Source organism: Nothobranchius furzeri, chromosome 15 (assembly GCF_043380555.1).
Source record: "Nothobranchius furzeri strain GRZ-AD chromosome 15, NfurGRZ-RIMD1, whole genome shotgun sequence".
Classification (NCBI taxonomy): Eukaryota; Metazoa; Chordata; class Actinopteri; order Cyprinodontiformes; family Nothobranchiidae; genus Nothobranchius; species Nothobranchius furzeri.
The window spans coordinates 46,194,992-46,221,047 of record NC_091755.1 but is presented as its reverse complement, the minus strand read 5'-3'; the positions used below and the strand labels follow the sequence as shown (position 1 = coordinate 46,221,047).

General features: G+C 45.7%; 1 protein-coding gene and 1 long non-coding RNA gene across 2 annotated transcripts; both read right to left on the bottom strand.

Moving 5' to 3' along the window:
• Positions 1-6,308: 6,308 nt before the first annotated feature.
• LOC129160900 (uncharacterized) lies at positions 6,309-7,096 on the bottom strand. The gene is made up of 3 exons (XR_011516737.1): positions 6,747-7,096; positions 6,603-6,672; positions 6,309-6,487 (listed from the first exon to the last, which is right to left on the bottom strand). It is a non-coding gene; the product is annotated as an uncharacterized lncRNA (long non-coding RNA).
• A 15,775-nt stretch (positions 7,097-22,871) lies between these two features.
• mrgbp (MRG/MORF4L binding protein) lies at positions 22,872-25,804 on the bottom strand. The gene is made up of 5 exons (XM_070544938.1): positions 25,529-25,804; positions 24,616-24,737; positions 24,452-24,533; positions 24,146-24,220; positions 22,872-24,003 (listed from the first exon to the last, which is right to left on the bottom strand). Exons 1-5 carry the CDS (start codon positions 25,668-25,670, stop codon positions 23,768-23,770), a joined length of 657 nt encoding a protein of 218 aa, XP_070401039.1. The 5' UTR covers positions 25,671-25,804; the 3' UTR covers positions 22,872-23,767.
• Between the last annotated feature and the right edge of the window lie 252 nt (positions 25,805-26,056).

Genomic DNA, 26,056 nt, shown 5'->3' with positions numbered 1-26,056 from the left:
TATTTAGACAGCCACCGATTGTGCAAGTTCTCCCACTTAAAATGATAACAGAAGTCAGTAATTTTCATCATAGGTACACTTCAACTGTGAGAGACAGAATGTGAAAAAAAATCCATGAATTCACATGGCAGGATTTTTAAAGAATTTATTTGTAAATCAGGGTGGAAAATAAGTATTTGGTCACTTCAAACAAGGAAAATCTCTGGCTCTCACAGACCTGTAACGTCTTCTTTAAGAAGCTTTTCTGTCCTCCACTCCTTACCTGTATTAAAGGCACCTGTTTGAACTCATTATCTGTATAAAAGACACCTGTCCACAGCCTCAAACAGTCAGACTCCAAACTCCACTATGGCCAAGACCAAAGAGCTTTCGAAGGACACCAGGAAAAGAATTGTAGACCTGCACTAGACTGGTAAGATTGAATCTACAATAGGCAAGCAGCTTGGTGTGAAAAAAATCAACTGTGGGAGCAATTATCAGAAAATGGAAGACATACAAGACCACTGATAATCTCCCTCGATCTGGGGCTCCACGCAAGATCTCATCCCGTGGGGTCAAAATGATCATGAGAATGGTGAGCAAGAATCCCTGAACCACATGGGGGGACCTGGTGAATGACCCAGGGTTTCCCTTACATAGGCCTAGCCGTGGCGGCCCGCCACGGCTGAAATCTTACCGCCACACCTACAAGATCCCAAGTTTTTTTTGCGCCGTTTCCCGAAGAAACAGCGGGAACTATGTGGTCGCTTGTGATCACAGCCGGCGGGCAGCAAGAAGAAAGGAGCAGGCAGAGCAAGGTGCAGTTACAGCATAAGTTACTGAGTTTAAAAATTAGAAAGGTAGCAGTGGATATAATGCATTTTGGTTTACATGTTTCAATAGCATTAAGATAAACGAGTGTTGACGATCTTGACAGGGTTTCCTCCAGTGCTTATTAGGCCCGATTTTCCTCCCCCCGCCAGGCTAATCATCACTTATTCATGTAAAATGTATTTATTTTTTCATGTCTGACTTTAACCGCATCTAATATTGTATTACAATGTGAGCGCAACAGCAACAACTTAATATCGATGTGTGAGCAGCCTGAGAGGTCGGGTGTTTTCATCTGAACCCTTAAAACCTCCGGCAGGCTACGCTGCACTATTGACGTGTTAGCGCGCAGCGCTAACAACTTAGCGACGTGACGTGTCTCGGAGAAAGCGTAAAAACATGTTGGACGCTTCTTTTGAAGCGGGAAAATAACACTTCTTAAGCAGAGCACGACGTCGCCTCGGCTCGTTCACGGCAGAGCCGGTACTGGACTGAGCTCGATAACATTGACCCAGCACAGCCACTGGGTCGTTGGAGCTGCCCCGTGACTGCCTGATGGAAAACCAGCGGGTTTCATCAGACTCGTAGTTTCTTGTTTTTGCTGGGGACACCCTGTATTTTACCGCTCCCTCCTGCAGTCTTCCCCTATTAACATTTAAAATGATTCTGTAAATTCATGTATCAATAGAAAAAATCTCTGCCTCTGCCAGCTGCAGTAAATGTAGTTTCCAAATAATAAATAAGAGGTGCATTCATCTGTGTATCTCCTTTGATCCGCATTAGTGATATTCTCAGCACCAGAACAGTGAAGCAAAGAAAGATTCCTGAGTCTGTTAGTAATTTTATTCATTAGGTGCATCTGACCTGTGCTATTTTTCTCTGAAATGAGATCAAATCAGTGCTTCTATGGGTTGTCTCCAAACTGCACTGGAAAATTTTACTTTATTTAGAGACGTGTCATAATTTCTCCCCAAGCCCCCCCCCCCCCCCGCTAAAAATCGCAGAACAGTTTTGAGGCAAGGCCGAGGCTCTACTGAGGCTATTGAGGCCTTTCCAAGGAGCTAGCTCTGTGGTCACGTAGGTCGGATGCTCATTAATTATACAGAATTTTAGGCTTTTAATACACTTAAACAGAAGAGTGAGAATTTTTTTTTACCCCCCTCAGAGTTGTCATGAGTGTAAACTAGATCATTTAAACTAGAGCTGAAACGATTCCTCAAGTACCTCGAATAATTCGAGTACAAAAAATCCTCGAGTCAAATTCTCTGCCTCGAGGCTTCGTTTAATTCATGTTTAATTAATTCATGGCTTTGCAATCACCCGGGGTCATGTTTCACCCGGACCGAAATAAGTGACGCACATACATACTGCACTGGATGCACACGTGAGTGGCGAATGTAACTTAACTTTCTCAAAAAAAAAAAAAACTTTCTCTTAAGCCATGGCGGACAATGTGGACCCCAGTGGAGTGCGAAAAAGACAGAAAATGTCAAAGTTGTGGGACCATTTTTCACGTCGTAAGGTGGAAAACGTACTCCAGTGTAAATACTGTAAAATGGATTTAGTCTACAACACCACATCCTCCAAGCTGCTGCAACCTGACCAGGAAACATCCACATGTAAATGTCTCTTCTGCAAGCGGACTCGGAGCCTCTACAAGAAAATGCATTTTAGCCTGTATTTCTATATATTCTGCAGACACTGTGTGACTTTTCCATTAGTAGCACTCAGTTTCAGCTCACACTGTGCGTCTGGTAGCAACACGTCAGTCCTAAAATGTGCCAAAAATAGCAGTTTTTACAACACGTCGGACTTTTTACTGTGTTGTTATTGATGTCCGTTGTCCCTCAGGATCACTGCAGGAGGACACGGGTATTTATGAGAGTGGCGGAGGAAAACGAAAGGAAGTAAATAAATGTTTTGTGATCAGTATAACTTGACATAACCACGGCAAACATGCTTTCTTGACAATCCTTGTTAGTGTGAGGAAAAAAAGTGTAGAAATGAAAACGGACGTGTGTTAATAGGGAAATGCTGGCGAGCCATGTTTGCGCATGCGCCGTGAGCGGTTCTGGTGCTGTTTGGGCCGCAGCCGCTCGCATTTGTTTACTATGAAGTAAAGTTGAAGTGCTGAAGTTTTGAAAACTAATTTTGAATAAAACTTGAAGAATAACTGGCAATTGCTCATTTTAAGAGGTCTTTCATATTTTATAACATGCTGTTTGATATAATGGTTTACAAACGCAAAAGGGTAATTTATTAGAGTACTTGATTAATTGATAGAATATTTGATGGAGTACTCGATTACAAAAATATTCAATAGCTGCAGCCCTAATTTAAACCTAAAACATGTTTTGGTACCAGGCTGTAAACATGTTTATTTCTGCTGTGAAATTGGTATTTTTAACATGGGAGTCGATGAGGATTTGCTCGCTTCTGACAACAGCCCCTAGTGGATGAGGGTGGAACTGCAACTTTTGTCACTTCCGCATTGGCTTCACTTCCATACCCGCATTGTGGGGGCTTGGTCTCGATGGATGAATGTTTAGAAAAGAGAGCTTGGCTCTGTCCGTCTTTGCGAGCCTGCTGTAGAGCCCTCGAAAGGACGGATAATGGCGTTGCGTGCGTCCATCCTGATGCAGACGTATAAATTAGGCTTAACCCTTGTTGCATGCACTGGCAGGAAATAAGCGGGAAAATAATTGGACCAGAAAGGGCCAGTGTCTTCTGTTACAGTGAGAATTTGTGTTCATGACCCCACCCACCTTGGATTGGGACCGCCCACGGGAAAGAGAGAGCAGAGCACACCTCTGTAAGTAGAAGCTAACCATCAGCGATTCCACAACATGGCGGAACGTGTTCTGGACTTTGTTGACATAAAACATCAGTGTTGCATCCCACTTGTCTCTAAGCGGTGCCAGAGCTTTTTTAACCCCCCAGAGAATGACTCTGAAGGCACACCTTTATACTAGAGACAACATATTTATTAAAAAAATACAAAAACAAGCGAATGAGAAATTTAATGTCTCAGAAAAGCAAAATGATGGTTTCAGAACTCGGAGACACAAAAGTTTTCCTTTTGTTCTTTATGTCCATCAATGCTTGTCTTGTCTCTGGGTGGGACAGAATCACTAATCAGCAGGAGAGGACGATGCAGACAGAAGGAAAGCTGGAAACTGATGCTGAAAGGTTGAGAAGAGGAGAAATCACAGGTTTGTCCTGCAGCTGAAAGGTCAACGTCAATCACGAGTTCTCAAACGCTCCAACACGTTCCAGTGGCCTCGAGTCTAGAACGTTGGTGGAAAATTCATTAAAACTCTGAACTTTGAAATCTAAACAGATCCTCTCTTTGTTTTCTTCTATCACTGAGGAATACATTTAATATTCATTTTAATAAGAATGTAGGAGGGATTTATTTTTTCTTACACAAAAATTTAATCTGAGGGTCAAACTTTCGAGGCTGGGTTATGGAACGATAAGACAACCAGGTGTAAATTAGCAGGAAGTTGTTCTGTTCACTGGATGCATCGTTTTTGAACCCAGAATCTATCAGTAAAACACATTTTAAACACTTTTTGCGTTTCCTGACAGTTTAACTAAACTTATCTAATTATTATCAGTGGCAGGTAGCTCACTGGAGGCATCCATGCAGTAACTTTTACGAGGTTGGTGGGTTTCCAGAAGAGCTGTATGTTCTAATGGGAAAAAGGCTTCAACACAAACGGTTGCTTCCTGCTTGGTCCTAGAGCTCAACCAGTGTGAATTTAATATAGCGTAATATTGTGTTTGGATGGTAAAAAGTGCAGGGGTCAAAACTTGACTTCAGAAAGGGGGGGGGGGGGGGACATGTCCCCCCCCCCCCCCCAAATTACGTCCATGATTGAGCGGGTTGTCATGCGGCGTACTCCGCTCGCACAGCAACTGAGAGAGAGAGAGAGAAAGAGAGAGAGAGAGACAATGTCTGCTCACACAAGAGAGAGGATCGGAGGACGCTCCTCCAAACCGATGCTCCAAACACGCGTTATTATTTTCATAATTTAATTATTATTTCTCCTGGAAGCGCTCAGTCAGACTGAGTGTTATGATGCTGGGAGATCCGGTCTTGGGGAGGGGGCGGGGTCATTGACGGTGGCTGCAGTGTAATAGTCTCGCTTTTATTTAGGGACACGGAGAAGTTAAAAGGAGAGTGAAATAGAAGAAAGAAGTTTTTGTTCCACTTTATTCTTTTGTTTCATGATGATAAACTGATGTTAAATTCAGCTTAAAGAGAAACTGGGAGGAAGCTTTGGTTCAATTTAAGTTACAGGAGGTCTGTCTCCTATCTGCTCCTCCAGAGACAGCATGGACATGAGGGTCACATGGTGAGGGTCCCACAGGACAGGTTAGTGGAAAGTTTTGTAGTTAGCTGGTTAGTGAAGGAGATCCATCAACTGGGTAATTTAATCCTAATCCAGCCCACAGCCTTCTGCTGGTGTTATTATCAGAAAGAATAAAACACACATCTTAAAGAGCAGGTCAAGTGTGCCTCGGAGTCCTTCTCCACCCACGTATCAATTTTAAAAACTGCAACATTAGTAGGCGTTGCCTGGAGGACCGAGAGGGCGGAGCCGCAGCAGTGACGAAGACGATGGCTAACTGGACGATGCTAGCTCCCTTCTCTCTGAGCAGTTATTAGAAGTGGAGGACGTTTCTCCCCCTCCTTACCCAGACACTCGAGAAGAAAGGGACCAAGTCTATTTGGAGGAGACAAGCGGACCTGAGCCTTATTGTTTTGAGCTTGTGAGTTGCCTGAAACTAGCGGAACCGACCCAACAGAACCAGCTCTGAATGGTAAGTAGCCGTTAGCCATAGCATTGGATTAGCTGCAGGATTTGGCTCCACGGCCCTAGAGAGCTAGTATTCAGCATGTTTTAGAGGTTTATCTGCTTCAACACACCTGGTTTTAATCAGCAACAAATAGCTGAGCTGCTTAACAGCTAATCTAACCTGTTAAAGCAGGAAAACCAGTGAAAATTGCTGGATTGCAGCTCTCCAGGAGCCCTGGGCTCAAGTTACAGTCTGCTGCATAGAAAGTTATGAAAATACCCCATGAGAAAATTATTCTGTGTTCAGCCCACTAAAACTGCCCTGATTTATTTATTTACTGATAACAGCTGCTCTCTTGGTTCTAGGTCCTCTGGTGTCTGCAGCTGGTCTCTGGTGTCGTCAGGATCAGGAGCTTCCAGAAGAATGTGCCTTTCAATGACTCTTTCCCCCTTATTTGTTTTATTAATTAAATAAATCTCAATTTATATATTTCCTGTTTTTGTTCATGTCCATAAATACTTAAACATGCTTGAAATTAAAACAAGCTTTTAACAGTGAGGTGCTAGTTTAATTCATCACAATAGAGCTAGTTAAACATGCAACAATGTAATAATTCAATTAATGTAATTTATTAATATCCATTAAAATATCAAAACTGGAATCTAAATGAGATATTTGGCAGCACAAAAAACTTGTCAAACACAATATTTATTATAATAATTGTAGGCAGACAGGAGACAGAGCTGATGGAGGTTCTCAGTCATCGAAGGAAGGCTGAAGGCTTTCCAGGAACAGGAGATGTGGTGTTGTCTCTTATCTCTATTCTGCCAGATGAGCTGATAGGTTACAGGTGTGTGAGGACATCCTCATGCTGTCACAACCAGATGACATGAGTTATCATGTGATCAGCCAGGCTAATGATGAGATGCAGAAAGAAAACAAATCCAGGACAGTGTACAGTAATAATTATATGTGGTGTTGCTCACCTTATGTGCTCTTATAGAGTATTAACGTGTGCCTGCCTCATGGTGTAGAGTCCATATTTTGCTGAGTGTCCTGCAATAATGCAGGTTATTAGTTACTTTACTTTTGATAGCAAAAACAAAATATTTAATGTAAAAGTTATTTACCAGGTGAATCAGCTCACACGTCACCACCAAGTGTCACAGGGCCAGAATCAGTAGCCTCCGTCATGATGTCATGATGTAATCACATACTTATTTAATTGTTAATATCTTAAAAATTCTGAAATGTTTTAATTTTTTTTTACCTTGAACAGGTCACTGAGCTTGCACTGCCACTGAGGTGGAAGCTGGAATCAACAGCAGACACCTCACATCTTGGTCTTTTCAGGGGTGTGGACGCTGCTCTGGGACTTTCTGGAAGATGAATTTCCGTCATGGTCCCTGTGTCACAAGACACACTGCGGCTGTGAGCTCTATTCTGGGTGGCTATCTAAAAAACAAAGAAACAGCACATTTATAAATGTTTAAAAGAGCATAAAATCACGTGTAACAATAATCTGTAAAACAAATTAAAACTAGAAGGTAATAATAAAATGTTTACATAGAAGATTATTAAAAATAATTCACCTTTGCTACGGGTAAAGCTTGGTTTATGCTTGACGCATTCACTTTCCGCGCAGTGATGCGGCTCGCGGCTGGAACACGCTTCACAACTCGCAGCGTTTAGGGTTTGTGTGGCTCGTCTCTGCGGTGAGCCAATATTTTCCAAACTGTAGGGGCAGCATGGAACTCTACGGCATGTATCCAACACTACACCATAGTAGAAGTAGAAATGACTGTTTACAACACGGCATTTTTAACAGCGTTCTCGTCTTTTCCGACAGTGTGAGCTATTTCTCTCCAAGAATTATTAACAACATGTTGATCACGGTGATCTCTGAGAGCTGAATCATACAAATGTCTGTATTTACGAACCTCTGCCGTACTAGTTCTTGCCGGTCCGCCATGTTTTTCCGCGTCCGACCGTCCGCGTGGTTAGAAATTTTCCGAGGTGCGCTTTGCGGAAATTCTGGGCCGTGCGGAGGCGCGGCGGAGGGGCGTGGTTGTTAAAATGACGCAAAATGACGCGACTTTTCCGCGCGGAGCCGTGCGGACCTCGCGGACGCGTCAAGCATAAACCAACCTTAAGGCTTCACGTCAGCCTGGACAAGTGCATTCCTGCAGCTAAATCAGTCTGACAGCCAGTGTCTTGGGTAGATTTAGCCTGAAAAAAAAAAATAGAAGCACATTGTTGTTGGGAGTTTATAAAGTCAGATAATATACAAAAGAAACTGTCCTATATAGGTGCTTTATAACATTCCTAGTGTGTGATCGTTGTTATAACGTAAAAGTCAAGTTACATATGATGTGGAGAGCCTGAAATGCGACCTCCTGAACAGAATTTCTTACAGAACCGGGTCACAAGCTGGATTTCACACTGTAATGCTGTCTGTCAACTAGTGCTGCGTCAGTTAGAGCCACTTTTGCAGAATTACCGACTGACTAGCTAAAGGAAGTGAACCACGTCTCTCAAACTTTGCATTTAGGTAGGGAATTGTCTTTAGAAGATGTTAAAACTTTTATTTCGCTTACCTCAGACTGGAGCCCGCCGTGGTGGGGGAGCAGAGTCGGTGGGCTGCATCTAAATCGCGGAAGAGCCACGGTGGGCACAGCCTCCCTCTTCAAACGGAGACGTGCAGAATTGCGGGTAAAATGCTGGTTGCAAACTACAGCATCAGGCGGGAGCTGAATGTTTTCCAGACACCCGATTGCGCGCAACCACTGGCGCCTAATTTCTAAGTCTAGCGGAAAGGAGTACAACCCCACAGAGCCACCGCAACCATACTACAATACACCTTCTCACCATACTAACACGATATGGAGCACTAAACCTGAACTACTTTCCTAATAACACTAACAGCCAAACACTAACTAAACTACAATATCCAACAGCCAAACTAACACGAAATAAGTATTTATAACACTAAAAGCTATGCTAAAGACTAGGATATGCTAATGCTATATGCTAATGCTGAACTACCGCTAACCGCTTGCAAATTCAACTCCCAACTCGCCACAAGGCGTGGCCGAGACGCTCGTTGCTTTTATAACTTTGACACAGAGCTGCTACGTAGTACTCTACTGGTTTACGTAGTATCTTACTCTTTAGCCATTGGCTAAAATTTATTCAAAATGAGTCAAATTCTATGTTTTAAGCTGAAGGTGGAGCTATACTGTGGTATTTAGGCAGAATTTTTAATTTTTAAAGAAAATGCACCAAAATGCTAAAATAATGAATACACACATTTAAAACACTATTAGACACTCATTTATACAGTTCATCAGCAAAAAAAAAAAAAAAAGTTCATTTAGACGTTACTTGCTCTTTAAATATTATTGGAAGTGTAGAATTTGTTTTATGTTTTATTATTTTCTGCATCAAACAGAACTTGATTCATTCTCCAACATTTCAGAAATGAACCACTGGGTTCAAATAAAATAACAAACTAAGGCGAACATTTCTTTTGGTGTTATTTCTGACACCCTTCAACTGTGGCATAAAAATTTGACTCTAGAGCTGCTCAGAGACATTAAACACTCATATATGAACCCATTATGGATTTTATTATTACATTATGTGTCCTGTAGGTTTTCAGTACTTTTTTAGATTTTGTGAGTTTTTGCAAAGCGTGTTTTTCTCAGCCTGAGGCGTGGTGCTGAACGAGGAAACAGATGTTTTACTTTGTTAAATCTTCTTAAATGTTTAAAATGTTTTGTCCAAACCTGTTGTGAATGGAGAGCTTTTGAGGGACGGCAGGTTGTGCCAATTACGTTTTTGATAAAAAAAAATAAAATAAAATAAAAAGCAATTATCTGACATCTTCTATTTATCGATGAAAACAAATCAATATGAAATCATCGTGATGCATCCGGATAACGAATCGAAGACCCAATAACCGTGATCGTAATCGGGAGACAAGTGAAGATTCGCACCTCTAGTTTCCAGTCGTAGATTTTAGTTTTAATGCAGCCATTAAATTGATTGTTGTTACAGAACGAGCAGCAGAACCTGTGTGTCTGAATACTTGTTTACATAATCTGGTATGAATAAACATGAGATAATTTATGAATAAACATTATTGAAGCTGAGAACACACACACACTCTCTGCTGGGAAATCTCAGCCTTCATGAATATTCATGTTTGAGTCGTTCTCACACTCCGCCTTTGTGCTTCACTCAGACGGACATCTTCAGCCTCTTCTCCTCCAGCTACTTTGCCTCCTTCTCCTTTTTCTTCATCCTTCCTCTTTAGGTCGTTCATTTATTCCTTAAATTTGAATTAAGCTTCAGTTTAACGTGACAGTGTGTATTTTCCCTAGTGACGGGGGCAGTACATGCCTAAATCATTGCAAGCAAGCAGTATTTTTGTGTTTGAGTAAGACCGTACCAACGGATGGCCATTAGGGTCAAAAATATCTGGGAGCACAACGTCCAGCAAAATGACGAGCACATCAGACTCCCTTTCATCACAGGCAACAATTGAAGAGGTAAATGTGTAAAACTACATTTAAGAATGGTGAAAGTTTTTCAACAACTGGGCATCATTGTTTTTGTTTTGAACAACATTTCCATGTATACTTCCAGAGATTGACAGTAAAAACTACACATCATCTCATTAAGATGTAACCAAGCCCCCATAATATTGGTATGAAAGTGAAGCCAACACGGAAGTACCAAAAATTGCAGTTCCACCCTCATCCACTAGGGGCTGGTGTCAGAAGCGAGCAAATCCTCATTGACTCCCATGTTAAAAATACCAGTTTCACAGCAGAAATAAACATGTTTACAGCCTGGTACCAGAACATGTTTTAGGTTTAAATGATCTAGTTTACACTCATGACAACTCTGAGGGGGGTGAATTTTTTTTTCTCACTCTTCTGTTTAAGTGTATTAAAAGCCTAAAATTCTGTATAATTAATGAGCATCAGACCCACGTGACCACAGAGCTAGCTCCGGGGAAAGGCCTCAGTAGAGCCTCGGTCTGGCCTGGAAACTGCTCCGGGAGTTTGAGTCTCTGTGTGTGTGTATTCTTGTTTGGATATTATTTGTGCAATTGTTGGACAAAATGACTTGCTGTGGCATTAATTGCACTAATAGAGCGTCCAAGGAGTCTCCACTTCATTTTTTTCGTTAAGTAAAATTATATTTATGTATTTTAGGTCACTGCCGAGCTGAGCTTAGATTTTAACTTGTACTGTTTAACCATGACATTTAAATGTAATTATATATATATATGTGTAATTATTAGGGCCCGACCGATATATCGGCCGGCCGATATTATCGGCCGATATAGGGGTAATTAACTCTATCACTATTGGCCAAAAAGACGGCCGATATGGCGCTACCTATCCAGCAGATGGCGCCAGCTTTATGAACTCATGTTGTGGGCACCACTCCTCGGGGGGTGGAGCCACCGTCACAGCACACATGCAGCGGAGCAGCGGAGTCAAGCAGAGACGACGGTGATGAGGAAGTAGGAGGTAAGTCTTCAGTTTTAAGCATACTTGTTGTGTCAGTGGTAAGTAGAACGGTAAAGTAAGCAATGACAAAAGTATGTTTCCCCTCAACATGCTTCCTAAGTTTATTGTGTGCCTCGTGGCCTCGTATTGAAAAGTTAACCTGAAAAAAAAAAATAAAAACTGCCGCAGCATTAAGCTCTATGCAGAGCTCACGCTGCTTCCCCTTTAGTCATGCAGGGCAGTAACAGTAAGTAACATTGGCCTTTTTCTGGTAGACATTCTGGAATATTCTCAGACAATTTCCTCCGCTCTTCTTCAGCAGTCTTTTCAAACTCACACGGTTCACCCGCGGCTCGCGAAAAAAATAGTGCAGACGCCGCGGGCTGGAGCGCCGGCGTGCAGCGCTTCGGCGGCCCATGTGGCCGATAGAATAGGATAACAAGGGCGAAGAATGAAGGCGTCCCCGTTTAGCGGCGCTTCGGCAGCACACGACCGTTGTCGCAGCTGAGGACGGGCGAGGGGGGGTTGGCAACAAAGCAATGAAACGCTGTGCAGGGAGTCCCCCCATCTCTCCCTAGCTGGGAGAGGAGTAGGGGCGGTAATACGAGAGAATAAACATTCCTCTCTACAATAGAATAAATCTATTATATTTTTTCTGCCTTATATTTTACATAAGGCTTATACATTGCCACATACTAATCTAACGTATCTTATTTTTATTTTCCTAATACGGTCGGCTTTGGAAAGGATAAAAACACAAAAGTGTAAAACTCAAAAGTATTTTAATGCCAAAAATCAGGTAGCTAGGATGCTGAAACCAGCAGAGTATGACTGAAACTGAACCGTATGCACTGAGGAGTGAGAGAGGACAGAGGACTAGTTATGAGGAGGAGCTGTGAGTGGGAACAGAGTACAGCAGGGGAACATGGGAGGAACTATAAATGAAAATAATTTTAAAGAAGAAAGAATCCTAAAAGGGAAAGAAGAATAACTAGAAAAACACCTGACAACAAACGGAAGACGAATACTAAATGAGAAACCCTTAACAGCCGGGGAACCAAACAAAAACAGAGCCATCGGTTTTGAGCCACAATGTCTGATATCATTTATTTACATGATAATTTTTAAACTTTTAAGTATAAAAATGCCAGATTTAATGTATTTTACTTTGTCTTAGTATCAACAGATATATAACTGTACTTTTATGCTGATTATTTTATTACAGATGGAAAAAGAGGGTCGTAGTAAGGTGTGGGCCTACTTCACTAAAGATCCATTCGGTGATGTCATCTGCAGCATCTGCTCATCTTCTGTAGTAGTTTGTGTGTTCTGTTGTTTTTGAGATGGCAAAATAAATCTTATTTGCATTACTTGAAAACCCTACTGAGTTATTGAGACAGTTCTTTGGTGTGTAATAGAGAAATAAGTTCGCATCAAAAAGGCAGAGAATGAAGGGTTTAATCTTAAGAACATTTGTATTTATTTTTTTGTGAGGGAGATTTATCGGCCATTATATCGGCTATCGGCCTTGGTTAAAAGTTTTATATCGGTATCGGCCCCCAAAAAAGCATATCGGTCGGGCCCTAGTAATTATAACATGTTAGTGGAGCTGGGTTCCGACTATCGGTATGGTCCCCTCCCCTCAGCGGCATCTCGGCGCATCTCTGATCCCAGCAGCGCTTGTCTGCTGCGTGGCTGCAGGCTTGTGGAGCTCTCGGGAGACCTCTGTGTTCCACCCGGTTTTCCCCAGCTGTCAGCCCGGCGCATCTCTGACTCAGAAGCTCCGGTGTTGTGCAGTTAACTCCGGTTGTAGCTAAGTTAGCTACAACCAGAGCTACAACTTACCTAACCTCTGTTAGCTTAGCTCCCACCTCCGCGCTAGTTTTGGGTTAGCTTGTAGCTACATTGCTTCAGTTCAACGGGTGTCGTCATTTGATCCCAGCCTTACAGCCCCACCCTCAGCTCCACCTCTTTTCCCTTTTGTGGAATTGTCTGGGCTTGACGGAACCTGTGACACGGTCAAAATGGCGGTGGTGGCCACCTCCCATTTTGGCTTAAAAATTATTGGAGTCTATGGACAAGAACTGTCCAGTATATATGTCGGGTGTAACCAGGGACAGGACTGATCTAATCAGGTCCTGAGCTCAGCTGGAGCTCCTCCTGGTGGTGGTGAACAGACATAGCACCAGACCCTCAAGTCAAGTTCACTTAGGCTTTTGTAAATTAACATAAGTCAACGTTACAAAGAAATGTTCTTTACGAGATGAAATGAGAATTACTCAGAAATGTTAAACTTAAGATAACGAAATAAATAAGTAATGACTTTAAGTTCCACATGTAAGTCTCTGCAACCTGACAGAAACATCAACCCTAAAAATAAAATAGATGTAAACTCTTAATTACACTTCCTGCTGGCAAACTTGATTATAATGCTTCATGTATATATGTCGTCGTCGTCGTCTTCCTCCGCTTATCCGGGTCCGGGTCGCGGGGGCAGCATCCCAACTAGGGAGCTCCAGGCCGTCCTCTCCCCGGCCACCTCCACCAGCTCCTCCGGCAGGACCCCAAGGCGTTCCCGGACCAGATTGGAGATGTAACTTCTCCAACGTGTCCTGGGTCGACCCGGGGGCCTTCTGCCGGCAGGACATGCCCGAAACACCTCCCCGGGGAGGCGTCCAGGAGGCATCCTGACCAGATGCCCAAACCACCTCAACTGGCTCCTTTCGATCCGGAGGAGCAGCGGTTCTACTCCGAGTCCCTCCCGAATGTCCGAGCTCCTCACCCTATCTCTAAGGCTGAGCCCGGCCACCCTACGGAGGAAACTCATTTCGGCCGCTTGTATCCGCGATCTCGTTCTTTCGGTCATTACCCAAAGCTCATGACCATAGGTGAGGATTGGGACGTAGATCGACCGGTAAATCGAGAGCCTGGCTTTCTGGCTCAGCTCCCTCTTCCCCACGACAGATCGGCTCAGCGTCCGCATCACTGCAGACGCCGAACCAATCCGCCTGTCGATCTCCCGATCCCTCCTACCCTCACTCGTGAACAAGACCCCGAGATACTTAAACTCCTCCACTTGAGGTAGGACCTCTCCCCCGACCCGGAGGTGGCAAGCCACCCTTTTCCGGTCGAGAACCATGGTCTCAGATTTGGAGGTGCTGATCCTCATCCCAGCCGCTTCACATTCGGCCGCGAACCTACCCAGCAAGAGCTGAAGGTCAGAGCTGGATGAAGCTAGGAGGACCACATCATCCGCAAAAAGCAGAGACGAGATTCTCCTGCCACCAAACTCGACACACTCCACACCACGGCTGCGTCTAGAAATTCTGTCCATAAAAGTGATGAACAGAACCGGTGACAAAGGGCAGCCCTGGCGGAGTCCAACCCTCACTGGGAACAGGTCCGACTTACTACCGGCTATGCGGACCAAACTCACGCTCCTCTGGTAAAGGGACTGAATGGCCCTTAACAGAAAGCCACCCACCCCATACTCCTGGAGCGTCCCCCACAGGGTGCCCCTGGGGACACGGTCATAAGCCTTCTCCAAATCCACAAAGCACATGTGGATTGGTTGGGCAAACTCCCATGCCCCCTCCATCACCCTTGCAAGGGTATAGAGCTGGTCCACAGTTCCACGGCCAGGACGAAAACCACATTGCTCCTCCTCTATCTGAGATTCAACTATCGATCGGACCCTCCTCTCCAGTACCTTGGCGTAGACCTTTCCAGGGAGGCTGAGGAGTGTGATCCCCCTATAGTTGGAACACACCCTCAGGTCACCCTTCTTAAAGATGGGGACCACCACCCCGGTCTGCCACTCCCTAGGAACTGCCCCCGATGACCACGCAATGTTGTAGAGACGTGTCAACCATGACAGCCCTACAACATCCATAGCCTTGAGATACCCAGGACGAACCTCATCCGCCCCCGGGGCTCCGCCGCTGTGTAGTTGTTTGACTACCTCAGCAACTTCTGCCCCCGAGATCGGACAGTCCATCCCCAGGCCTCCCAGCTCTGGTTCCTCCTCGGAATGCGCATTGGTGGGATTGAGGAGCTCCTCAAAGTATTCCTTCCACCGTCCGACTATAGCCTCAGTTGACGTCAGCAGCTCCCCATCCCCACTGTAAACAGTGTGAGCGAGTTGCTGCCTTCCTCTCCTGAGGCGCCGGACAGTTTGCCAGAACCTCTTTGGAGCCGATCGATAGTCTTTCTCCATGGCCTCACCAAACTCCTCCCACGCCCGAGATTTTGCCTCGGCAACTGCCACTGCTGCACCCCGCTTGGCTATCCGGTACCTGTCTGCTGCCTCCGGAGACCCACAGACCAGCCACGCCCTGTAGGCCTCCTTCTTCAGCCTGACGGCTCCCCGAACCTCTGGTGTCCACCAGCGGGTACGGGGGTTGCCACCACGACTGGCACCGGCCACCTTACGACCACAGCTAGCAACAGCCGCCTCGACAATCGCAGAGTGGAACAAGGCCCACTCGGACTCAATGTCCCCCACTGCTCTCGGGACGTGGTCAAAGCTCTGCCGGAGGTGGGAGTTGAAGACCGTCTTGACAGGTTCTTCTGCCAGGCGTTCCCAGCAGACCCTCACTATGCGTTTGGGTCTGCCAGGTCTACGCGGCATGTTCCCTTGCCATCTGATCCAACTCACCACCAGGTGGTGATCAGTTGACAGCTCCGCCCCTCTCTTCACTCGGGTGTCCAAAACATACGGCCGCAGGTCAGATGATACGACTACAAAATCTATCATCGACCTGTGACCTAGGCTGCCCTGGTACCAAGTGTACCGGTGGGCATCCTTATGTTCGAACATGGTGTTCGTTATGGCCAAACTGCGGCTTGCACAGAAGTCCAATAACAAAACACCGCTCGAGTTCTGATCAGGTGGGCCGTTCCTCCCAATCACACCCCTCCAGGTCAAGCTGTCATTGCCCACGTGAGCATTGAAGTCCCCCAGCAGGACAATGGAGTCCCCTGATGGAGCACTATCTAGCACTCGTCCCAGGGACTCCAAAAAGGGTGGGGACTCTGAACTGATATTTGGCCCATAAGCACAAACAACAGTCAGGACCCGTTCCCCGACCCGAAGGCGCAAGGAAGCTACCCTCTTGTCCCCCGGGGTAAACCCCAACACACAGGCAGAGAGTCTCGGGGCTAACAAAAAGCCAACCCCAGCCCTCCGCCTCTCACCCGGAGCAACTCCAGCAAAGTAGAGTGTCCAACCCCTCTCCAGGTCTCGGGTTCCAGAGCCAATGCAATGTGTCGAGGTGAGTCCGACTATATCTAGCCGGTACCGCTCAACCTCTGCCACAAGCTCCGGCTCCTTCCCCGCCAGCGAGGTGACGTTCCATGTCCCAAAAACTAGTTTTCTTGTCCGGGGATTGGACCGCCAAGGCTCCCGCCTTGGTCTGCCACCCGATTCACATTGCACCGGACCCTTCATGTTCCTCCTGCGGGTGGTGGGTCCACAGTTGGACGAGCCCATGTATCCGGTTCGGGCTGGGCCCGGCCGGGCCCCATGGGCGAAAGCCCGGCCACCAGGCGCTCGCTCACGGGCCCCAACCCCAGGCCTGGCTCCAGGGTGGGACCCCGGTAACCCTCCGGGCCGGGTACTCCGACTCTTCGTTTTCACCGCCATGAAAGATCCTTCGAACCGTTCTTTGTCTCACCCTTCACCTAAGACCAATTTGTCATGGGAGACCCTACCAGGGGCACTAAGTGCCCCAGACAACATAGCTCCTAGGATCATTAGGGCACTCAAACTCCTCCACCACGATAAGGTGACGGTTCAAGGAGGATATGTATATATGTATATCCTAAAAAGGAAGGAGTGGCGTCTAAAGCTTGGTTTATGCTTGACGCGTCCGCTAGGTCCGCACGGCTCCGCGCTGCAAAATTGTGTCGTTTTAACAACCACAACCCTCCACCGCGCCTCCACACGGCCCAAACTTTCCACACCGCACACCTAGGAAATTTTCTAACCACGCGGATGGTTGGACGTGGAAAAACATGGCGGACTGGCAAGAACTAGAATGCCAGAGGTTCATAAATACAGACATTTGAATGATTCAGCTCTCAAAGATCACCGTGATCAACATGTTGTTAATAATTCTTGGAGGGAAATAGATAAACTTTATTGTCCACCTCAAATTGAGGCAGAAATTCACCTTTGATATGGCTCACCTTACAATACAATCTATCGCATTCACACAAATATATAAAAGACAATTAAAAGATATTAAAATGTTATCATCGTAAAAAAAATAAAACTTTAAGAATTCAAAATTGTAATTGCGGTGGGAACAAATGATTTCTCATAGACACTTTTCTTGGCCAGTGGAACTCTGTACCTCCTTCCTGATGGAAGTAGCTGAAAGTGTGGGTTCAATGGATGGGTTGAGTCTGCGCTGATCAGGGTAGCCTTCCTGTGCGCTGCTCGCTCGTGAAGAACAGAAAGTGGGATCTGAGGTGAGCCTGTAATGTTGCTGCCTAATTTAACAATGCGAGAGAGTTCTGTTTTGTTTTTAACTGTAAGAAAGTTATACCAAGCTGCAATATTGAAAGTTAGAATGGATTCAGTGATTTGTATACAATTGCTAGGATGCCCTTGTTCACATTGAGTGCTCTTAGCTTCCTTAGCAGGTGGAGTCTTTGCAGCGCTTTCTTGTAGACACCGTTGCTGTGATTTGCAAAGGACTGACCCTGTATGCTGAGGGGTTCGAACAGGGATGTGTCTGCCTCACTGACTGCCCCACAGCACATTTCTTTAGTTTTTGAGATATTCAGCCCCAGGTGAAAGTCTCCAAATGTCTGTACCAGATTGCTGACTGCCTGCTGATATTTAGACCAGTCCTCCGATGTCTTCACTGATGCCACCAGTGCCATGTCGTCTGCGTACTTATACAGGGCCATTCTCTCACTATGGCCCCAGATGTTGTTTGTGTAGACTGAGAAAAGCACTGGAGACAAAACACAGCCTTGTGGCAGTCCAATGCTGATGAGACTTTTCGTGGATTTAAATACTCTTAAAAATTCTTGTTGTGGCCTGTCTTTCAAAAAGTTGTTGATCAATAAAAGCAGCGTTGTGTGGAGATGGAGATCTGAAAGCTGTTCCGGCAAAATGCTGGTGTCTACTGTATTAACTGCAGAAGACAAATCCATGAATAAGATTCTTGTGTATGGTTGTGTAGAGTCCATGTGTTTAGTGACAGCATTTAGAAGTGTGAGACTTGCATCCTCTACACCACGTCTTGCCTTGTAAGCAGATTGTAGGGGATCCAGCTGGTCCGAGATGAATTTTGTCAAGTGTCCTCCCACTACCCTTCCCATGCGCTCGCACAGAACTGATGTAAGGGCCACAGGTCTAAAGTCCCCCAGTTCTTTTGCATGAGCTTTCTTGGGGATCGTAATTATCACAGATTCTTCCCATTGCTCTGGAACAGCCAAAGTCCAGAAGGAGCTGGAAGAGTCTGGTGAGTACCCCACCTAGCTGGGTGGAGCATTCTTTCAGAACCCTGCCACGGAGCCCATCAGGGCCAGAGCTCTTGAATGGGTTGATGCAGCGCAGGATGGTGGTGACCTCCTCCTCGCTGATTGTTAGCGCTGGATCAGTGAGGCTGGGGGGGGGGGGGGGGGGGGAGACGTTCAGCTGTTCTGCCAACGAGATGGAGTCATGGCAGTTGACCTGCGGGATCTCGGGGTCTCTTCCCATCATGATGTTCAGGCCCTGCCATGCCTTACGAGCATTTCCAGATGTGAGTTGGTGCTCCACATTCTGTGTTTGTTTCCTTGTTACAAGGATGGCTTTCCTCTGAAAGTCTTTCTCCAGCACCCTTACACGCTCATGGTCCTTCTGAAGGAAGGCCCGTTTCTTCTCAAACAGGCACATTTTAAGTTCCTTTGTGATCCACGTTTTGTTGTTTGAGTGTATTTTTATTTGCTTGGTAGTGGTGACTATTTCTTCGCAAAAGAGAATATATGAGGTCCTTACATCCGTCAGCGTGTTCAGATTGTTTCCACGGTCATTAAAAAATACGTCCCAATCGGTCATTTCAAAACAGCCCTTTAATGCTTCACTCGAATCCTCGTTCCAAACTTGGATATTTTTTGTTACCACTTCCCCGGTCTTCAGTTGTGACCTGTATTTTGGTAGTAGTAAGAGTACATTGTGGCCTGATCTACCAAGAGGTGGGCGTGACTTTGAGATGTACGCATTTGGGATGTTGCCATAACACTGGTCTAGTATCTTGCTCCCTCTTGTGGCTGTTGTGACATATTGCCCTAGATTAGGTAAATATGTTATGATGTTGCATTTATTAAAGTCTCCCAAAAGAAATACTGGCTGATCTCCGGTTCTGTTGACAGCCCTGTTAAAACTATCTGCTATGGCGTCAGCAGCTAAGTTAAAATCAGGGCCCGGCACGTAGACCAAGATGACAGTGATTGGAGTAAACTCACGTGGGAGGTAGTGTGGTCTAAAAGACACTGTTAAAAGTTCGTAATGTTCACAGTTCTCAGTCTCTCTTACTGTGTAGTTGGTTGCCCACCTGCTTTTGACAGCCATGCAGAGGCCACCCCCAATCGTCTTCCTTGTTTTGGTTGCGTCTCTGTCCAGACGAATGATGTTATATCCCTCCAGCTGGAAGTCAGCGTCCGCTGAGAGCCAGGTCTCCGTAAAACAGTAGAGGCTGGTCTGTTTGTAGTCCTGATCATACTTCAGAAGTGTTGAAAGTTCACCACTTTTGTTGCGTAGGGAGCGCACATTTGACAGTGCGATAGCGGGTAGCGGAAGCCTACTACCTCTTCTCCTCATTCGGTTCCGTATGCCTCCTCTTGATCCTCTTTACCTGCATGTGCGCCGCCGCCGTCGTCTCCCCCGAAGTAACTCCAGTGGTATAATATTCCTTGAAGGGAGGTCGCAGTCCCCGGGTGTGATCGATTTAGCGCCAGCAGGTCTCCCCGCGAGTAGACAAGCCTTCTTGGATAAGTGGGGAGAGGCTGAGTTGTCTGTGTGCAGAGTCCATTTAGCGGGGTAAAACTCGTAATCAGGAACCAAGAAATGGCCACATACAGCGCGTTAGTTCCAAGCATCCTGTTAAGCGTACGTGGTCTAAAACAGGTGTACAAAAACATCAAACATCTTATCAAACAGAGGCAAACAAAGCCATTCACACCGAGCTGTGTCAGGAGTCGCTCACAGGGTAGCGCCTCCCTGCATCCTCCAATTAAATCCTCCAATCATGCATGGTTGAAAGGAAACTAGACACTCAAGGAAATAGCTCGCAATGTGGGAAAAGATGAGGACGCTGTTAAAAAAATGCTGAATGCCATGTTGTAAACAACAGTCATTTTTACTTCTACTATGATGTAGTGGTGGATGCATGCTGTAGAGCTCCATGCTGCCCCCTACAGTTTGGGAGAATATTGGCTCACCGCAGAGACAAGCCGCATGAACCATAAACGCTGCAAGTTTAGAAGCGCGTTCCGTCCGCGAGCCGCATCACCAAGCGGAAAGTAAATGCATCAAGCATAAACCAAGCTTATAGAGGAGCGGATGCTACACTGGCTGTGTCCTACATCTTTGTAAGGACCTGTCCTACCGGGTCCACGAAGGTCAGATCATTCGCTAAGAACAGGAGTGGGCTACTGAGCAACCTGCAATGAATCCAGGGGTAGCACTGCCAGCAAGGGTAGTTGAAATCGGAGGAAAACGAGGACGAATTTCAGGATGTAATCAAGTATCCTTCAGATTTAGATAGCCATGTGGCTTTGCTGTGACAAACTCTAAAAAGCATACTTGGAAGGATGAAGCCCCTAGAACTGTGACATGTTCTAAGGTATTCCCGATTTTCCTTCCATTGATGCAACATTCCTGTCTCAATTTTCATTATTTTTATACATTGGGACTTAAATGAATATGGAAGCTCGTTCCCACCACTGAAAATAAATCATTTCATAATTATGACTTAGTTATCTCATAACACTGAGGCCTAGTCCACACGTAGCCGGTTTTTTTTTTAAACGAATATCCGCCCCTCCAGAAACTTGCATCCACACCACCTCGTTTTAAAAAGAAAACTCTGTCCACACGTACCCGGATAAATACGTTGTTAAGGACATGCCAGACCTGTAGGCGGCAGTACTTCCCCGTTCTTAACCACGTCCTTCGTCTGTGGTCTTCCGCGAGGAGCAGTAATTCCGCTTGCAAAAACAAACAAGCAAAAAGCGCTTGGAAAATTGATAAAGCGAGTGCAGCTCTGAGGGCATCCATGCTGTCGGCTAGTGTAAACACAGGTCGCACACGTGATGTCAGCATTTTTTTGTCGCGGAAAGTGACGTTGCGGACCTTAAAACTCCGGTTTTGTCTGTCCACACGCAGACACCCAAAACGGAGAAAACGCAGATCTTCACTTTGGCCGGAGTTTTTAAAAAGATCCGTTTTCGTGTGAAAAAACTCAGTTTTCGTGTGGATGACAGGCCAAAACGTAGAAAAATATCTACGTTTTGGCAGATCCCCGGCTACGTGTGGACAGGGCCTAAGATAGCTAAGTCATAATTATGAAATCTCATAAATATGACTAAGCCAGAGCCTCGCTGCAGAGGCATGGCATCACTTGGCCAAGGCCAACTCTCTGATCACTGCAGGCTCTCACCGATGGAGCTCTCTGACGGAGACTACAGAAACTCCAGCTCGGGAAGTTGATGAGCGCTTCACCTTAGTCGCTTTTTCTGGCTAAACGTGCCAGCAAACTTTAGCTTCAGTTAGCTTAAAGATACTAGCACTGGAGAACTGAAAACCTCAGCTCCAGCTTTTTTTTTTTTTTTGTATTGTTTTGGGAGTGTCAAGACATGTGACACGACCAAAATGGCGGTGATCGGAACCGCCCACTAGGCTTCATCAAGGTCAAGTCGCCTCATGAGGGCTTTTCTATCTTTTTTACAGTCATTGATTTAGAAGCAGGTGTCTTTGGGGATGCTACATCATGTAGAATAACTGGGCTGGCTACATATTTCCCCCACTTATTTTACAAAAGGGAATATGGCAACGGACAAAATTGTACTTATGGAGAAATATCCCTTTAAGTTTTTCAGCTGGTTAACTCGGACTTTATCGCAAGGCAGCCATTAGCTAAGAAACCCGCTAACTCACCAATGCCGCCAAAATTAGCTCACTGCTTCCATTCACGTCCTCCGAGCGATCCATTCCACTTCAGCTGGAGTTCTTCAAAGATTTGGAGAGAAGAAATGTTAACAGAATGAGCAGCTGGTGCCGTTTTAGCCCCGTTAATATCTCACAACCACTCATTTCCGTTAGCTAACCGTGCCGCTCAGTGATGGTGGGCGGCTCTTAAAATTATTGTCCTCCAATCAGCAGTCCTCAAATTTTCAAATAGCCAATAATAAAGAAGTCTGTCTGCGGTGACTGATCAAGGCGTCTGAATCGTTAATAATAAACCCAACATTTAACTAAACTATTCATCAGATTAAATTATTTGACTTTTATCATTATTTTTTGTCAGCAGTGACGCTGTTGTGCGTTTCAAATTCAACTTTCCGCAGTTAGCTGCTGCCACCTGGCGGCAGGATTGTCTCGATCTGCTCTAGACATCTAGTGGGATTTGTGATCGTCCAACATAATCTGTTGTGTTTTATCTGGATCTTTTACTGTAAAATATGTAGAATTCAAATTTAAAACTTGTTTGATAAAAGAAAAACACGAGAAGCTTCAGATTTCTGTTTATGTTTGAACCAATCAGTCAGGAATAAAACACACACTTCATTAAAAAGTTAAAGGAAACTTTTTTTTGTTTCTTTTGAGACTCAAACAAACAAAACGACTCAAATGATTCAGGAGGTGAATCAGCTGCTGCCTCCCTGGAGTCCAGGAACAGACTGATCCGGATGGAGGATCTGGAAGCTTCTGCAGGCTGTACATGAACCGGGTTTCTGAACCTAGAACCCGAGCAGGTCCTGCTAAATACACTGACAGAAATGGTTCCCGTAGGTTTCAGATGGATTCCTTTGACATTTCGGCCAGGAGGCTGCAGACGGATCACAACCATCGTCCTGTTGCTTCTAAAACATGACGTAGACGTAGTGAGTGGGTCAAATCCAAACAGCAGAACATCAGACAGAAGCTGAGAGGTTCTGCTGCTCCTTAGCTCTCCGTCCATCAGAACGTCAGGTTCTGTGGTTCTGGTTCTACGGCAGACCCATAAATACAGCAAGTGGTTCAGTTCTGTCCCAGATTAAACAGGAGTTTAGTCTTCGGTCTGTTCAGCAGAGCATGTGACTGATTTGAAGCTCTCTGATTGGATGTTTGTTGCCGAGGTGCATCCTGGGAGTTGAATCCGAAGTTAGAACCTGGGTTTGGTCTAAAGGACCTGAATCCTGGACTCCGGCCTTAGCACACGGACCGAGGAGCAGAACCCGGTTCTGTCTGAGGAAGATGGGAACGGATCAACAATCTCCGCCCCCCCGATCGGACCGATGGGCAGCAGGAAGTCACACATCAAAAAACACTGAAAAAATATCACCAGAATATAACTGGAAGTCCCATCATCCTCTCCTCCTGCTGTGGTCACATGACAGGTGTAAGGCAGCCAATCAGAGTCCAGCCCTCAGGTGCGCCTCCTCTTGGCACCTCCTGGGCTCACAGGGTTGGAAGACGACAGCAGCTTCTCAGCCGCTCTGCTCCTCTTCCTCTTTTCTGCCTCCTTTGAACCTCCTCCTGCACCTGCTCCTCCTCCCCCTGTTGCTGCTGCTCCTTCTCCTCCTCCCTTCTCCTTTTCGCGCTCCTTCTCCTTATCTCGGCTGCTGCTCGTTCGCTCAGACATCTTCACAGACGAGTTACTTCCTGCAGAGAGAAATAACAAGAAACTGACACACCCAGGCTCGTGATTTAGGAAGGTCAAAGTTCACCAAGCCTGGTTCTGTTCCTAGATCTGGACCAGGGCCGGGTCAGAAGTCTGACTGGGTTCATCCATCTACAACTTTACCTTCTTCATGAGTGGCAGGAGGTTCTCTCTCAATCCTGAACTCCTCCTTGGTCTCCTCCTCTGATCCGTGCTTTCCTGGAACCACAAGAGACCACATCGTGACCGGGCTCGGATCCGACCTCCTATAGGAGCCAACCCTCACCAGCTACATGATTTTAGCCTCAGTCTCATAATCCAGACAACCAGACTAAAGACTTCTGATCAGAACCGGTCTGAAACTGGGTCAAAAACCTGTCTAAGAGCTCCTGATCTTAGGAAAAAGGATGGATGAGGACTAGCGCTGTAGTCTCAGCATTTCCCACCTACCTCCTTTAACTTCCTGGATGATGTCATCAGGTAGAGAGAAGCTCTTCTCTGTGTTTGGAAATGGCAGAATCTCTGATTCATGCTGCGACACACAAACAGCAGGGTCAGCTTCAGCAGCGATGGTGTGTGTGTGTGTGTGTGTGTGTGTGTGTGTGTGTGCGTACCAGAGCCTGCATGTCATACATGGTTCCCAGGTGGTCCCAGATGACGGAGGAGGACACCTGGCGGCCAATGTTCTGACTGAATTTATCTCTGATGCAGATCATGTGGAAGTGACGGTTCACACCTGAAACCAGACACACATCCCATCACAACAACTACGCACAGTGTGTGTGTGTGTGTGTCACACACAACATGTAGTTGGCAGTATGCTCAACACTTTCACAATAAAATGGCCTGTATTTGATACAGCACCCTCTAGAGTCCTGGAGTGAAAAGTAAAACGTCGATCCTGACGGTAATGTGAATAATTACATCCAGGAAGGAAACTCCCGCAGGAAACACAGTTTGAGGTTTTGTGGTGACCACTTGGAGGCAGAACCATAACTTTAAGACACATTGGAGTAATTCTGGTTTGAACTAGGGATACACAATATATCAGCATCAATATCAGTATCAGTCCGATAAGTAAAACTGGGCCGATATTAACAACAGGTATATTTTCAATCTTGTTTGTGTATCTGTTTCAGAGGGTGAGGGGATGAGGATTGTTTAGTCATGTGACAGTGATGATGGTATCGGTATCGGCCCAAAAACTTGATATCAGTGCATCCCTGGTTTGAACCAGTTTGGGTTCTGCCCTCTGCACATCTGGGTCTCACACAGCTGCAGTTCTGGACGGTTCTGCCCCAGATACCCGCCACCGTGTCCGTGTTTTAAACCCTGAAGCACGGTCGCTGGGTTGGTGACATTGTCTGCTTGAACTGTTTACACCGAAGCTCAGAATTCCCCCACAGAAATGGTGAAAATCTGCAGCAGCTGCGCACGCTAACTGGGTTGGTGTGTTCCGGAGCCTCTGGTTGTTTGGGTTTGGCCGCTAGTTGCTAGCAAATGCTAACATTAGCTGCGGTTTCTTACCGACCGGTTTGTGTCCGATCATCGCGTGGAACAAACAAACCTCCACCTCGTGGCTCCAGACCACCGAGTCCTCACCGGGAACCAGCCCCGAATCCGGGGGCTTGTCGTCGGTCTGACTCAGTGTTACATCTGCTTCCCCCATCTTTAAACCTGACTAAACAGGCTAACAAGAGAGCCGTCTGCAACCGGAACTCAGATGCCACTTCCGGGAACTGCTTTTCAAAATAAACAGGTAGCGTTTCCTGAAGTTAAACCTACTGGTTTGTGGAGAAAAACAACAAACGCGTTTTCCATAAACTCTCTTCATACTTGCATAAATACGACACGAGTCGTGGGACTGCAACATAAGGAGGAAGTCTGGAAGCAAGCGGGAGTTTTCAGCTTCTAAAAGGCGTGAACAGAATGGCCAACATGCAGGAGCTCCTGATTCAGATTTCAGATTTATTGGCCAAGTAAAATTAAATTCACAAGGAATTTGGCTTCGGTAGATGTTCGCTCTCTAAAACATACAACAACCACAATAAATGA